Source organism: Gasterosteus aculeatus, chromosome 9 (genome assembly GCF_964276395.1).
Source record: "Gasterosteus aculeatus chromosome 9, fGasAcu3.hap1.1, whole genome shotgun sequence".
Taxonomy (NCBI): domain Eukaryota; kingdom Metazoa; phylum Chordata; class Actinopteri; order Perciformes; family Gasterosteidae; genus Gasterosteus; species Gasterosteus aculeatus.
The window spans coordinates 9,580,119-9,596,579 of NC_135696.1; the positions used below are offsets into that span (position 1 = coordinate 9,580,119).

At 43.8% G+C, this 16,461-nt stretch overlaps 2 protein-coding genes across 2 annotated transcripts; both read right to left on the reverse strand.

The window, feature by feature from the left end:
* Positions 1–195: 195 nt before the first annotated feature.
* On the reverse strand, positions 196–3,118 carry atp5pd (ATP synthase peripheral stalk subunit d). The gene is made up of 6 exons (XM_040187426.2): positions 3,018–3,118; positions 1,994–2,124; positions 1,262–1,358; positions 850–921; positions 464–526; positions 196–380 (listed from the first exon to the last, which is right to left on the reverse strand). The coding sequence occupies exons 2-6, from the start codon at positions 2,113–2,115 to the stop codon at positions 249–251; spliced, it is 486 nt and encodes a 161-aa protein (XP_040043360.1). The 5' UTR covers positions 2,116–2,124; positions 3,018–3,118; the 3' UTR covers positions 196–248.
* Positions 3,119–4,229: 1,111 nt separating this feature from the next.
* LOC120825672 (homeobox protein MSH-C) lies at positions 4,230–6,547 on the reverse strand. The gene is made up of 2 exons (XM_040187421.2): positions 5,984–6,547; positions 4,230–5,491 (listed from the first exon to the last, which is right to left on the reverse strand). Exons 1-2 carry the CDS (start codon positions 6,393–6,395, stop codon positions 5,079–5,081), a joined length of 825 nt encoding a protein of 274 aa, XP_040043355.2. The 5' UTR covers positions 6,396–6,547; the 3' UTR covers positions 4,230–5,078.
* Positions 6,548–16,461: the final 9,914 nt, after the last annotated feature.

Genomic DNA, 16,461 nt, shown 5'->3' on the forward strand with positions numbered 1-16,461 from the left:
AATTGGAGAGTACACAACATCATGGTGAATGTTATTGTTGGTTTGACAGACGACGCTCCCCTTTCAGAGTAAGACTATTGCGACATCGCCCCCTAGTGGGCTCTACCTACAATAACATGATGCACCTGCAGTACTGGATATTACTAAAAGAAACACACTGTTCATCACATATAAAATATTAAAACCATCACAATATTTCGCTATACAATACATAAACTTTATTATGAGGTGAGTTTCAGGTAAAAGGATTACAGGTCCGCAATGGGCTTGTGGGGCCAGTAGGGGTATTTGACCTTGTCCAACTTAGTCTCAGGGAAGACGTCGTTGAGATCGTCGATGGTCATCTGGTCGAAGGGGACCATGTTGTTCAGTTTATCCATCTGAGAGACAACAACGAGTTGTTTATGAATACGGTTTTCCCAAAGACGTCAAGGACATAGTTTACTCGAACCACTAGTCTCACCTTTTTCTCATACTCAGCAATGCGGGTCTTGGAAGCTTCGATGTAGGCTGATGCACTTTTATTCTGTTAGCGTAACGAGAAAAATGAAACTATTACATCCAACAATACAAAAGATTCCCAAATGCTAGTTATTTTATAATTATTATTTGAAAAATTCCAGTTGTGGCTTGTGTGCTTTAATTACAAATACCTGTCTTAGTGTTGAATGAATTACGATAGACTAAATTCTGTTAATCTATTTTTGAATTATAATTCTGGTATAAATACATATAAAATGTAAATTTTGGTTTGACTGCATTATTTTGAAGTTAGAAAACAACACAGTACAGCAGTAGAGTAAAGCTGAAATTCAGGAAACATGGCTTTGTTTCGACGTCATCACTTACAGCTTCAGCCTCCTGTGCATTAATGGCGCTCGTCTGCGTGTCAACAGGCTCGGGGATCTGCAGGGCTTTAAACTGTGAGGGAGGAACATTTATCATTTACCAATGCAACACAAACGCTGAACAAACTACGGAATGAAATTCTGACCACCAGCTAAACTGATTATTTTTGCAGAGGAACATCTTAACCGCGATAACCTAAGATTTGGAATTATATTCCACATAAAAATTGATAGTAATTTGGATCTTGGGATATTTTACATTATATAGGTCACTAGACAAAACCATACACATCATCCAAATACAACTAAAGTGAAAGTTGTGTCAGAACAGATTTCCCCCCCCCCCACACTTGTCAGGTAAAGGCTGAATAATGCTCATGACCTGTTGAATAATACAGTCAAGTAAAATTTACCTTCTTCTCAAACTCGTCAACCATTCCGACTTTGGCCACTTTGCTCTTGTACAAGCTCCAGTCGATGGTTACTGGAGCCTCTGGCAACGAGGTTAGTCTGGTATAAATGGAGAAGACTGAGTTTAACAGACAACTTAAAAACAACACCAAAGGAATAAAAAAGGTCAAATAAAATAATGAGAAAATCTGTTTGAAACTTAATAGCTAGAGAGAGAAATCCTGTAGTATTAGAACAGTTCTTCCAGGGGACCAATTGATAACCCAAATGCAATTTACTGACGAGGAAGAATAAAAAGACGTGTTCTAGCTGTGCAGCTTATAGGTTTTCCCTTCAAATGTCTCATAGTATGTACAGGCACTTCTGTGGGCTAAACACTTGATCAGCTTGACCAAACAACTTGCAACAAGTATATAAGAAAACTGCCAAGAACTGTTACCACAAAAAGGAACTAGCAGGCACAAAGAAATGCACACTGTAATTAAATAAATATGTACTAGTGTGCACTCTTATATATTCACACATGATCATCTTCCCAGCGAAAGAGCTCAGAATACCTGTCGGAAATAAATATTTAGCTTATTTGCCAGAAAATAGATTGATTATTTTAGATTGTACTGCTGCTGTATTCTTTCGTGAACCACTAACCAAGAATGAACTTCAGCACCATATTTATTTGACTCAAGCACACTTTCAGAATTATTTCTAAAGTGGGTTGTTGGTGTGGAACTAACTTTGCAGAGATGGCATCACTGCGGGTCTTCAGCGCGTTGAACATGCTCCTCTGGTTTGGTGGGACACGCTCAGCAAACGCCAGCCAGTCGATGGCTTTCAGGGCTACACGTCGGCCTGCCATCCTGCTTGTCTGACAGGTAGAAGGAAATATTTTTTTGGAAAAACATATAGGCTACATTCAGCTGGAAAACAGAAGTGTGTGTACAAAACAATATTTTCCAAACACGCACCGTAATACTTTAATAGAACAGCTTGGCAATAAATCCTGTCATAGTTAATTTCCAATGTGTGTTTTACGGTTTAATAAAAAATATATATATGCTATTAAATATTAAGGAAAAAACGTTTGCAAAATGACGATAAAGCAAAATTAACAATCTAACGTTTAAATACAATTTAAAAAAAGCTGAAGATTTAAATTTAAGTTAGTGATTTGATTAAATGAAACCCAGGTGCAGCGTAGACTCACAAAAAACTTCATCACTTCCAATTCGATGTGTACTGCGATGGCGTTGCATAATACGGTTTACTTTTGATTTAAGATACATTAATCTTAACATGAAACACCTTTTGTGTTAGTAGCATTAACGCAGGTTACGGTGACGTTAGAGCTCAGACATTATTGTCCTCAGTTAACAGCAGGCCTGAGTAGCTAACCTTATTAGAAATGGACGACAGCTGGTGTTAAATAGTCGTGCATATGTTTAATAACTAATAGAAAAGAGGAGATGTGGAACACGCGTTTTGACAATAGACGAGCAATGTCAACAGGCCCCTGACATTTTGTTCAATTTAAGACCGCTGCAAGGCTAGCTAGCGGTAGCTAGCTCCATTAGCTAGCTAGACAAGGTCAGTGAAGTCTCTCAGTTACTCCGTTTTTTTACAAAAACACAGAGTGAACGTCAGGTCAACTGTTCAATCTCACTCACAACAATACATATATGAAGTGCACAAACAGCTATTCAAAATAATTTTCATTTGACGTTTTGTCATTCAGCAAAGTCGCGCCGCTCACGTACTCACCTCGCTGTACAAAGTGTAATATGCGACGGGTAGACTAGCGGAAGTGCGTCTTCTTCTTCTTCTTCTTCTTCTTCTTCTTCTTCTTCTTCTTCAGCAGCAACAGCGAGCCCGCTTCCGCCCTCCACCGGACAGGAAGAGTACAGCGAAAGCTCCAACCAAAGGGTCACATTTACATCTTCCCCTAGGCGCTTTAATGGGGACAGAATTGAAATATATGTGCACGATAAACTGTATGTCAAGTTCTTGTGATTATATTTAGCCTATTAAGGTGATACAGTATATTTTGTTGTAGGAGTGTGGGAAAAATGAAACATTTATGCTCCTAATAATATAACCCAAGTTAAGTTTTCACAAAGAGATGATAACTAAAAGGGTGACAGTGTAATTGGCTGCAATAAGTGAACCAAACAGGCTAGAAACGTTTAATTCAGCTGCACCGTTTAAAAAGATTCAGCTATGAACACCGACATATGAGAAAAGAAAAGTATATAATTACATATTTTCCATTCAACTAAGTCGAAGGTTGTTATCGGAAATGATTAAGGACCATGGTTATCTTACAAGCAGGTGAATATTGAATATTGGCCCCTTGAGGAGTATAAAAATTACATTTGCTGTCTTAATGAAAACTGTTTTAGATAGGATGTACGTATTGAGTTTTTTCCAAGAATTTTCTTTGGGAAATGAGAATGTAATTACCTAGTATATTATTGAAATGTAATTTCGTATAAAAATGCTTCATTGAAAAGTGCCAAAGACATAAAGTTGTATTAGAAAATTACAAATCCTTTTTTCATGAACAGAACAGGGGGTTACATGATGTCGTTTCTTGCATATTTTGATCTCCCAGACAATATGTTTCCAAGGTTTGCAATGAATATAATATAGCTAATAGAAATATATTATGCAATATTAAACAAAATATATACAAATGGAATGATAATAATTGTCCTGTTGTGAAATTAGATTAAATGAACAATAATTTGGGATCGTTTTTTGGTGGTTTTCAACATTAATTGAGGTTTGCATGCTTGCATTGGTTTTTTCGAAATTGCATTATTAAAAAATCATTAGCTTATCCATTTCTCTGTGCTTCGATTCAGTCACATTTGTTGGAAAATTGGTAGATATAAACTCCCATGAATTCATCTCGCTTGACGATAAAAATTAAATCTTAAAACAGTGAAAAAGGTTGTACAACGAGTCAGCCACTTTGAGATCTTGTATAATGTTTATTTACTAAAATCAGTTTTTACAAGTAACTGAACATTTGGATAGAGTGATGTATGTACACAGTACAGATACAAAGATATTCAATAAATACCAAAATTTCTGCTGCCGCGAGGCGGCTTATAAACACTACACCTTTTATTTACATTTACAGCAAATTTCCTCAAAGAAAAGGCTATTTTCCCCCCATAAAGGCCACACAGTGAGAGTAAAAAAATATCTAAAAGTGTTTTTCTAAAATATAATTTTTGCTCCGTACAAAATTTTGGAAATTGCGATGCTGTGAGGAAATACAAACATTCAAATAGCAACTCTGGCAAACTGCCGTTTTTACCAGAAACACTCTGAATGAGGAGAAATACTTCAAGTGACACTGGTCTTAAGGCACTGACATCATTTAAGTACTTTTCTGTTGCTTTCAAAACTCCGCTTCGCATCACGCCTTCCTGTCTGGACACACTTTGAAAGTCCACTTCCACATACTGCGGAGAACGGTGGAAGCACTGAGGAGATATTTAAGACATGTTGCTTAAAAACCTGACATCTAAATGTGGAGCATCTCCTCAGTAATTTAGGCCTGTGGATCCACAACTCACACAACTGTCCTAAAATGAGAAGTGAACTCGTGCCTGTCCGTTTATACACACAATTACATGACAGCATGTGAACCGAAATGTATCATAATACTCGATGTCCCAAAACTGGTACAATAATATAAAACTGCGTCTGAGGTGAAGAACGGATCATTCCGTTTATGCGTGTTTTGTGACTGTGAAAGAAGACATTATTTTCCCTTTTTTTTTTAAACATCCACATCCACACGCAGCACTACTAAGACAAATAGTACATCCCATAAGTGACGGGTCCGCCAAACAGTCCCGGGACCGGCAGGCTGGGCCTCGGGAAGGCGTTAGACGGGCCCCATGCCGGAGAGCCCATGTGCGCTCCCAGGGGGAGCGGCAGGGCGAAGGCGGGCAGCATGGGTTTGGAGGCCAGTTTATACTTTTCCAGCTCGGCCTCCTGCAGTCTCTTGGCCTTGGCTCTCCTGTTCTGAAACCATATTTTCACCTGCGTCTCCGTCAGGTTGAGCGAGTTGGAGAACTCGGCTCGCTCGGCGATGGAGAGGTACTGCTTCTGGCGAAACTTGCGCTCCAGCGCCAGCAGCTGGGAGGTAGTGAAGGGCGTGCGAGGTTTCCTGTTGTTTTTGTGTTTCCTTAGAGTGCACTGATTGGGACTTGAGCTCCCTGTTGGAGAACACGTTTTAAGGGAAGGTTGAATTAAACATGAATTATCAGGTGAGCATGTCAAAATGAAACGCAAGCAGCAGATTAATAAATATCAATCGCTAGGTTTTATGTGGGGAAAAATGTCACCGCGGCTCTCAAACTGATCCCGCAAATGTCCCGTTTAAAGCCTGATCACGCTATACAATTAATTGGCTTGTGTATATCATCTGTGAGTAAATAAAACATATATTGAGAATGAAATGATAATGAAATAATAACCAATCTGACAAAGAACCACCGAAGTGCTTCTCCTGCTTAGCGGTGGAACACCATCATTTATCTGCAGTTTGAGACGCCACACAATGTAAAATGCAAGAGGGGAATGTTTGCAGTGCGTAGAGGTGCAGGGGCTATATGACTGAGATAATGTTTTTCTTTGCAGCCCTGACTATCGACAATACAATATAACTACATTAAAAAATACTAAGAACAGCGAAGGGTCGAACTTACGAGGCGGAGTAGAAAAGGAGGACGTCTTGTACCAAGTGCTCTGATCTTTGTCGCTAAACTGCGGGCTGTCCTCGCTGGAACTACTGCAAACACCCTGCGAGCTCTCCGCGGCGACCGCGCTCTCCGCGTAAAGGGTCCTCGGGGAGAACTGCACGCTCTGCCCCGCCGCGGGCGTCGGCAGGGCCGCGGCTAAATCTGCGGGGGAATAAGTGGTCCGACAGGTGGTCTTCTTGGAAATCAACGACTCGACGCTGAACGGGAGGCTGCTCCGCTGGAGTTTGTATCCTTTGTCAGTGGTCATGTCTTTGGGCTGCAGATCCTCGCCCTCCGTATCCGTCCCCTCTTTCTGATGAAGCCGTTTGGACGGCGACCCCTGCGCAGGATTCATCGTGTCGCGAGGAGATGGGGCCATGCACCTCCGTGTGGCCCGTTAGGAGGAGTGGAATCGCCGAGGTGCGCAGTATCCAATATGCGTCTCCGCGCTGTCAGCGGGGCCCGGTAGCCCTTTTACGCACTGCACGGGGTCTTCTGTAAAAGGACAAGGACTGTCCCCGCCCCCCCCCCGTTCCGACCAATCGGCTCGGCGCTTCGGCCCCGTGACGTGCGTGGGTGAGGATGTGATTGGTCTGCTGCGCTGCGAGGGGAGATCAAGAGGCCTTTGAAAGGAAGGAGAAGTTAATCATACAGACCCCATAGGGTGCGGGGCCATTGATGGCCCTCACAAAGTAGCTTAGACCAATTTTAGCGCAATTAACCAGTGGGGAGGATCTCTCTTGACCATTTAAATCCATTAGCCAGCCGGGCATCGGTACTTTTCGCGTGATTATTCTCATACAGTAAAGCTGGGGAGGAACACGTCAACATCAAAGTAATGCTTTTATCAAAAGGAGGAGAAAAAGAAAAAAGTCAAATACATTTAATCAACTGATTAAAATAAAATAGGCACACATAATTAAATTTGATGATATTTATATTAATCAAATGACTGTGAGAAGAAGAAAAAAACGAGACAAAGGTTTCAGCTGAGAATGAAATGAGAAAAAGGTGCGCGACCGGGAAAGAAGTGGATCAGGAATGACTGTCGGTCACACAGCATTACAGCGATTTAAGGCCTGTCACGAGCTCCTCTCGCTTCACAATGGCCTCAGTCGAGAAGCAACAGGCGTTTTCTTTCTCCAGGTCATACTATTTAATAAGCCAGACAAGTTGTGTTTTGCGAGGCGCCAGGCTCGGCGGGATGAAAAAGGAAGATACCTCGGGGAGAAAAAGGCAACGGTTAACTCCACTTAACCAATTGTCCTCCAAATATGTCATAGTCCGCTGCGTGGAGCCGAGAGGACACTTAACTCTTTCACGTCTGCCGGCGAACCGATGAGGGAGGAACCGGACTCGATACAACACATTCATCGTCATCGAAACGACGCCGTTTTCCCGTCGGGACGTTTTGTTCAGGGGTTTGGTATTCTTAGCAGAACGAGATGTTTTATAATGGCTCCTACTCTTGTTTTCACTGCTGATTGGACGTTAATGATGTCAGTCGGCAAAATGAGTACGAATAAAACTGCATTGAGGTTTTCACTTGAGTAGAAAGTACCAAGTAAGCAAAATGTATTTATACTATTACTCAATGTACTCAATTTTGTTTGAGATTATTAGGTCATTTGTACAGATGTTTAGTTTCTATTTATTGCAGGTGGTTGAGTTTATTCTATTTTGAATATTGGACAATAAACTTCAATCATATTTTAATATTCGTGTGGTTTTTAAATAAAGCCTTTATACACAAAGCAAAGATGCACGTGGTGGACCAAAATGTATGATATCTGCACATGAATACAGTTGTTGTAGTCCCTTTGGTTGTTCTTTGCCACAGAACAGTAATAATAATTAGATTTGTAACGCACTCAAAGAACAATAATGTCCCTTCAACAAGCTCGTTTTTTTCAACGAGAAATGCATTCTCTCCTTGAACATCCTTTGAATTAGCGTGTCCAAGCCGGTATCCCAATGTGTCAGCATGGCCTCCTGGACATCATGAGAACAAGAGCGCTCCACGCGAACATACGACCGAGAAGTGATCAGGTGAGTAGCTTAGTCGGTTGCTAATGCGAGAACTTCCCTCTTCCCCCGTAATTCACTTTACCGAATTACTCCATTAATCCTCTTCGTGCTTAATTGGATGAAACAATGAATACTTAAGTAGAAACCACAAGCAGTCGGTTGTGTCCTGCCGGCACATCAAGCAGCATATGACTGTCATGCAATGGGAATTTAATTAATTAAGTTAGTTGTTGTTTCACAAGAAATGAAGAAAAAAAAAGCAGACCAAATAGTTTGTTGAGGACACTAGAGGTCGGCTTTGTTGCCCTCAGGTGCAAAGAGGAGTTTACCCCTCATCAAGAAAGGGGGGGGTAAACTTTGGTGTGTGATTCTACTTGAGTAAATCCTGATGTTGAGTGCGCTCCTTCTATCTGACAAAGCAGGGCCTCTGTCTCACGCACCGGGGCCTCTCGTCGCCCAGCTGGTTTGGGTTTAAATCCCAGCGACCGTGTACCCTTCCCTCTGTCTCATCTCCGTGTTGCGAAAGAAGGGGATGCGAGTCGGGCGCGGCGAGCGCGCAGATTCACGCAGAGATTCATCCGATACAGGTATATCCAGAGACACATCTACAGTAGAAGCACAGTTACCTCTCCTCCCCTGGTGTTTGGGGCAGTGTATTTAGCCCCGGGCCCCCTTCTCAACAACCCCAAAAAGACATTTCTGTAACAGCGTGCAGGCGAATGAACTATGCCAAAAGGCGTTAGTGAGTTTGAAAGCAGATCTGTCCTTCAAGGTCGGTGCGAGCTCGATGGGAAGCTTTCCCCCTTCAGCTGGCACCAGAAATGAGAACTTCTCCCTGTGAAATGCGCATGGGCCATTTTCAACACTCGATTCCTCCATGAAACCACTGAGTGGGCTGGTGCAGAAACCACGTGGGAAAACAATATCCTGTCGTGTGTTGGTTTGCTTTCAGGTGGTGACCCCGTCAAGGCGGCGCTCTTCAGGTGCATCAGCTGATGAACTCAGGCTCCGCGGGAGTCCAGGTGAGCTGGTGTCTGTCCTCCATCAAGCTGAAGCGAGGCAAGTCGATCATTTAGAGGAGCGAGCGAGCTGTGGAACCCAATCCCTGTGAGCTGCGTCGACGGTGGCACAAAGACCTGTAGCTACAGGCCTCGACGAGATGGACACTTTGCCGGCGCGGACGGCGCTGAACAGACGGCGACAAGCCAGTGTGCCACTCTGGGCCTCGTCCACCCATCGTGTCCTGCATTAAACGCTGGTTTGACGTTCTGTGCCAAAGCCACTTCCTCTTGTGGCATCACAGCGCCTTGTGTTTGAACGCAGCCTATTGAGGGAAATAGTCCTGCCATGCCGAAGCAAAGAAAGCAACCTGCCTTCATCACAAATTTGTTTTGTGGACTGTAAAAAAAAGCAATCAGAGGATGGAGTGTCATGCAGTGTTATAGCTCGAATTTCCCTTTCATCCGAAACATTGGTTGAGAGGGTTCCTCCTGAACTCTGCAGCCAAAAGAGACGGTTGAGGAGAAAAACCCGCACGAGGGGACAATGCAATTGGCAATTTTGTCTGGCTTGCCGTCGGCCATAGAAATCCGCATTCTTGACTAAAGTCTGGAGACAATGCGAGTGGGCGAGTTGAGTTGAGAGCCGGGGACGAGGAACTTTGTGTGGCCGCTCTGTGGTCTCATTCACAAACCGAAGAATGTCGCCACGATCTCAAACACTCTCAGCAGCCAACGCTGCGATGCAGGAGATATGAAACAAGGCAGCAGCATAGTGTACATATTATCTTTTACCATGGCTTTCAATCCCAGCCAGCAACTATTGTTTAAATTACAGAAATGTGGTCTATTTAACAAAAAATATTGTCTTCCTCTTGCACCTCATAAAACTGTATGAGAGTGTCATTTAAATGGTGTGAGGAGAAAATAGTACATTTATTGTTGTCTCTTTATTCTTCTCTGGTAAGTTTGCTGATGTGTCACTTTATGGATCTTGGAAGGAAAATAATCAATAATCATCTCTAAACAATGACAGGAAAACGTTCTAGTATTGCAAAAGTTTTAGTATTGAAAATTGTCTTTCCTTACGGTAAAATGTTTGACACCTAATTGAATTAATGTAATTGTTACCAATTACCAGGCCTTTTTAAATCTTAGTGCTTCATAAGATTTTATCATGAAAACGTATTAAATCGGGCAAACTGGGTCGTGGAGTAAGAACAAGGTTGCAGATACGAGCGGCTGAAGTTTCCTCTGCCGGGTGACCAGGCTCAGCCTTTGAGATGGGGTGAGGAGCTTGGACATCACAAGGGAAATTGCAGTTGAGGTGCTACTCCATCTAACTAGGATGCCTCCTGTTTTTCGGGCCCAACTGGTAGGAGACCTCAGGGAAGACCCAGGTGTCGCAGCTTACCTGGGAACTCCTCGGGATCCCCCAGAATGACCTGGGAAATGTTGCGTGTAAGAGGGAAGTCTGGGTCAACCTGCTGCCACCGCAACCCGACCCTGGATAGGTGGAGGAAAATGGATGGATGGCACCAAATGTAAGCAAAGTTATTTGGTTATATTTAAATAAGCACTTCTGATTTGTTGGGGGTTACATGCATTTTCCTCCATATTTTTGACTCTTAAAACACAGGCGAATTGAAATGTGCTCAAACCATAACTCCTTTAAATTTAGTTTCAAAGGACAAGAGAAAGTTTTCTCCTGGTTTCAGCACTTCTTTCGTGATCTAACTCGCCATATGACGCTTTGGTGCAGACCCAAATTGGCAATGCCTGTCTGACAGTAATAATGTTATTGCACTCACCAAAGGTCAGAACAAATGTGTGTGTTTGAATATCCCGAGATTACAATTTCAAAGTCCTCCGCATGACAAGTCGAACAATGGAGAGGGTGGGAAGTTTAAAAAGCGGGGTCTCTTTCAAATAAACGAGCCTGGGTAGATCCTGAATAGGGCTGCTTCCGAGCAGACGGATTGGTTCTCAGAAGATTGAGAGGAGCGACTGTGCAGGCTCTCCTCCTCCTCCTCCTCTTCCTCCTCCCCGGCTCCCAAACCAACAGATGTAGTAAACACAAACAACTCCACAACAGTAATTTAGCACTTTGCTCTATATTTCTTTATATCCCACCTTTATATCCTCTGTGCCCCCCCCCCCCCCCCCCCTCTTTTCCCGCTGAACAGAGCCTGGACGGGAAAGTAGATGGGGGGTAAGGGCTCCCCTTTTTAGTGCTAGTGCCTAATGAGCCTGAAAATACAATTGCAGTGTTCTTGGTTGTGAAGGTAGCCTGCAGGCTATAGTGTAAATTAGCGGCGCGAGGAAGCCCAGAGGGCTGAGTCTTGCTGAGCGGCCAGAACAGAGGGATGTGGTGAGAGGGGGAAATCCTGTTAGGGCTGTGCGTGTCGAAGACTCTCGGTGCGTTTCAGACCCGCCTGGGGGACGAGCGGGCCCCACTTGTTGCAGTGACAAACCCCACGACGAAGTGTGAGATTCACGCGTATTGGCATCCGTTTTATGAGATGCCAGTTTGTCACATTTTAAACCCGCAATCACAGTTAGTCCCAGACAATGGCTCCTTTCAGCCGCTGCTACAATCATCATTCAACTTAATTTTCTATTCTTCTGCGGATTCCACGGCAAGAGCCGAGAGCCGAGACTCTCCCACATTGCATATGTCCTCTCGTGAGCTTTTGACCGCTCCGCTAGGCATCTGCTGCCCATAGCCTGCCCATATCTGCATTCTAATGCACATATCCTGCTGGGATGTTAACTTTAGGCCCTCAGTAATTGATGGCTTCCACACTTCAGCCGCGCCCCCCCCTCCCCTTTCCCCCCTCCCTGCCGATTGTTGGTATATCTCTGTGGTTTGGGGGTCTTCCAGTCAACCATTGTTCTTTTATGGAGGAATTATAATAGACTAAAGGAGAGGAAGAAAAGAGAAAGAGAGGAGGCGGAGGGGGGAGGGTGTGGGGGGGGGGGGGGGGGGGTAAGAGGAGGGGAGGGGATAAAAAGAGAGTCGCTGCTGATATTTAGTGAACTCCAAAGGGGGAGTTTTTATTCTCATTCTGCAAGTTTGGCACATGCCTTCTGTTACTAAGTGGCAGTGCATTGAAGGAGTGCCTTGCATTCTCCATTCTGCGGCTCTGCTAGGTGCCTAGACTTACAACCCTGGCAGCTGTTGGGCCTTCTATGCCACTATAGACTCCTCTCCACAGGTGAGCTCTCCTACCCAACTCCCAGTCTCCACTCCTCTCAATGGGGCCTTTTTCAACTCATTCACCAGTGGGGAGACGCTGACTCACTGGAGAAAAAATTCATGGTTCTCAAGATGGCAATTCATGTTATTTATTGTGTCACACATGGAGCTTTAATCAGCACAAGGATGATTTACATCTGGTTTCAGCATCATCCTCTCAAGCTTAATGGGATTCAGGGCGCACCACACACCTGTTTATAGTTTGTGTCCACAGTTTATATCATCATCAACAAACAAACAAACAAACACAACCATTATAACAACAGTGTTGTCTGTCTGCAGCGAGAGATTTTCAACTTTAGAACAAAGCCGTGAAAATATAACACAGCAGCACAGTAGAAGAATAATAAAAAATTCAATTTCATATCTGCCGCAATATAATGTTGCAAACAGTGTGTGTTTATATGGTTGGTTCTGTGATTCAATATGACCACAAGGGCTTTAAAAGCTATCGGTTGGATCGGTATACCGCTCCAGACAATGTTGTTGTTTTGGTTTGGGAAGCTTTCAGCACCGTTTGTCTTCAGAAACCAGTGGCAGAATATTCTGTTGTTTATTTTCTTCCTCTCTCTTTTTTTTTCTCCCTCCGTGATGCGAGCTGTTACATATTACTCCTGAGGTGTGGTGCCTCTTCCCTCAAAGGCCTCCACTGTTTCCCCCAAACTGCTGCCAAGCTGGGCTATCTTTTCATTTGGTTACTTAAGTGTAATTGCTCCCCTTTGAAGCCTCAGAGAGGCAAATCATTTGCTTTGGCCCCGGGGCAGTAATGGTCACCGAGCCAGCGGCCCCCTCCCGGTCCGAGAGCGTCGGAGAGACCGCGAGAGGCCAGCTCCCATACGGAGAAGAAATAATACGGCCAGGGCCGCTCAATTTCACCTCCCTTTTCATCCCATTCTTTGAAAACTTTTTATTAACAACAGCTTTCTCTCTCATACCGGGGCGCCAGGAGAGGGGAGGAGAGGAGGCCGAGAGGTGGGGGGGGGTAGGTGGTGGCATGAGAGGATATCGGCAGCAGGGGGAGGATGCTGAGGGGGGTGGCTGTCCCCCTGCAGATGTCTGCCGGAGTCTCACACACACGCACATGCATGCACACACAGATCCGCGCACACACACACACACACACACACACATCATCAACAGTGACAGGTCAAGGAGGTATTGAGAAAACAGCCTCCCCCCGGGTCCCTCTCCCCCACGGTTCACACTGCTAAACAGGGACTCATGTTTCATATGCCAAAGGCCTCAGCGCGTTCACACACACACACACACACACACACACACACACACACACACACACACACAGGATTCCTGCTCCATGGCAGCTTGTCATTGAGACTCAGTTAAAGTAATGCAGAGTTACAAATATCTCTGCATTTATATGGGAATAAGGCCTCACATATTGAACACGTGCGTCTTCATGCCTGCTTAACGTGATGAACATCTGAGAATGTAGTCGCACTGACGCCAGAATGACGTCTCTCAACCTATGACAGGCCGCGGAAATATAGCATACAAAGACCCCATTTAATGCCGAAAATTACTCCCCCACTTACTGTAATTGTCACCGTTGTGAGCACATTGACATTGTAATCTCATAATAAGGTAATGGGGACTGAAACCGTGTACAGGAGGGCGATTAGAAGGGTGTAGCTTAGAGAAAAAGGGGTTAAAATGTCAGGTTATAACATTTTCATTCTCAGACAGAGGGATTGCGTAATGTATTTTATCGATAAAACAAGGCAAGCTATAAACTGATACCTGGTCCCTTCGCCATCTATATTATATATATTTTTGGACAAAGTAACACATTTCACGAGGAGAGAAACTCATTAAAGGCATAAATCGGCAGGCTTCAGATATACTGTACTCCGTACAAAGCACTTTAAGCAGGAAAAAACGATCGCTTCTAAATTACATGAGTTATCTTCAAGACAACGTGGAGCCAAATCCACGTGGACAGGCGTCCATAAAAAGCCAACCTGGTTATGAATGCTGAATTTTTACTTGTATCATTTTGACTTTGAGGTTTTTTAAGAGTGAAGCATTCCCTGCAGGCAGGCCAGATGGTAACAATTCTTAGACATATTACGAGCTGCTTTCTGCCAAATAGCATACCTTTGGGCTATGTTTTCAGTGGGCTATAAAAGCCAATAATGTAATTTCGATCTATTTTATCAGATATGGCCCCAGCAGCCTCGGCTGCATTTATATAAGACTAAGTTTAGTAGAGAGTAATCTCTTTTTTTCTTTTCACTCTATAGGTGCACAAGTTTTAATATCCGACCCGCTGCGTGGCTTTGCTTGTTTGACTTCTACATTGGACTGAAAAGGGGCGTGAGACAAAGCGGTGAGGTCAGCCTCCATGTTGACAGGCATATGGCCACAGGTATATATAAAAATACACTTTACACAAAAACCAGCTGGCCAGCGCAGAGAGGAGAGGAGAGGGGAGGAGAGGGGATCCTTTGTGGAAACCCTTTAAAAAGCTCCAACCTTGACGTCCTCTAATGTAACGATGACCCAGTAGCAAACTATCCCAGCGAGGCACCTCACTCCCCAGTGGTCTGCCATCAGCCGCATGACTCAACGCTGACCTTGCAATAACTTTCCCGCACTCCTCTAGAATCGTTTAGGGAATTCTTAGGGGAATGTCGCACATTGCAGCTTTGCACATGAGATGGTGTAACTTTAAGCAGACCTGAAATCCTGCATGAGTTTGCATAAACACACGCACTCCACAGAGCAACAGGGCCGAGGAATTATATCTGCCGTCTGCGGGTATTTCTCCCCCCGTAACGGCTGCAAAACGTAATTGCCTCTGAGAACAACCACAACAAGGTGGGACGATCAAGACATTACCTCAGGTTTTCCATCGTGGAGCCGGTTGTTTTGTTCTCGGCCGATCTCATGCACAACTGGAGGCCTGCTGTGCGGAATTGCTCGCGCTAATGGCACTACACACTTTTGTTGCAGGAAATCGGACAGCCGCGTTGTAACTGCTAAAGTGGTGATTAAAAACCCCAAATTGCATCATGATGTCGGGCAATTTAGCAAATATGGGGAGAGGGAAAGGGTTCCAAATGAAGCGAATGGGATTATTGACCCGTTCTGGGTTGTTTAAACTTGTCTCGTGCAGCATTGGCCTTGTCTTTTGGATTTCCATGGAAAAATAAGACTATTTAAATAACTTTTCCAAAACCGGAGCGGCTAGTAAAGTATAATTAAAGATTGCAATATAAACTCTGTAATTTGCTTGTCTGTGGGGTCATTAAGTGTCCCCCTGGCTTGGTTTAATTGGATACAAACTGCAGTTAATGAGACAAATAGTTAGCTGTAGTTATGCCTAGCTGACTGTTGACTTAAGACAAGTCAATTTGAAATGTCTTTGTACTCGGCAGGGGAGAATCATTGCATGGATGATATGTATTACTTGTGTTGAAGTTTAGTTTTATTTCGCAGCAATTAAAAGGTGGGCTCTGAATACCTCAATGAGGAGGATGAAAGGATTCATTTGCTCGATAAAAAAAAATGAGAAGAGCAACATTACAAAGCCAGTGAGCACAGGGAAAAGCAGTTTGTAATCAAATAGCAGCACGCAGCAGCGTTTTAATCTGACCTTTTTAAAAAACGTGGTCTTAATTTAACATCAGAGGCAGAAAAGTACAGTGTGCGTTATTCTGAGGTTTTATCTCCTTCAAGTCATATCCCTTCCTTGCTTGTGGTGCTTGTTAAGAGCCGTCGATAACAAACACAATTTTCCCGTGAAGTGAATACGACAGGGCAGCCTTGTGTAGCAGTCTGCACAGAACTGTCTTTGTCTCTCATCTCCAGCTTCCCCGACGACTGAAGTCTGAGCTATCTAAACATTTTTTTTCTCTTTATTCCCTTTTCTCTACGCAAATTTGTGGTTGTGTGCAATCCTTTAACGAGCTCCATCTTTGACCTGGGTTGTATGTTTCCACAGATGTCATGTCTTGTAAGTCAAGGAAAGACTTTAACGTCTTCATGATTTAACATTAAAAGGAGGGATTTCAAAAAGCAGGGCTGGCTGCCAGAGGAGTAATAATATCCCCGTAAATGAGAAATTGTAAATGCTAAATACATTCCCCTAACCTGGAATACGGACGGGCAGCAATACTGTGAAGACTGAGAATAGCTTG

Bases quoted from the DNA above. Each gene is read 5' to 3' on its own strand.
- atp5pd (XM_040187426.2), bottom strand. From the start codon at position 2,115: ATGGCAGGCCGACGTGTAGCCCTGAAAGCCATCGACTGGCTGGCGTTT. The intron at 922-1,261 runs GTAAATTTTACT...CCTCCCTCACAG, and splicing joins TTGACGAGTTTGAGAAGAAG to TTTAAAGCCCTGCAGATCCC. The intron at 527-849 runs GTAAGTGATGAC...TTACGCTAACAG, and splicing joins ATGCACAGGAGGCTGAAGCT to AATAAAAGTGCATCAGCCTA.
- LOC120825672 (XM_040187421.2), bottom strand. From the start codon at position 6,395: ATGGCCCCATCTCCTCGCGACACGATGAATCCTGCGCAGGGGTCGCCG. The intron at 5,492-5,983 runs GTAAGTTCGACC...GTTCTCCAACAG, and splicing joins CTCCTTTTCTACTCCGCCTC to GGAGCTCAAGTCCCAATCAG.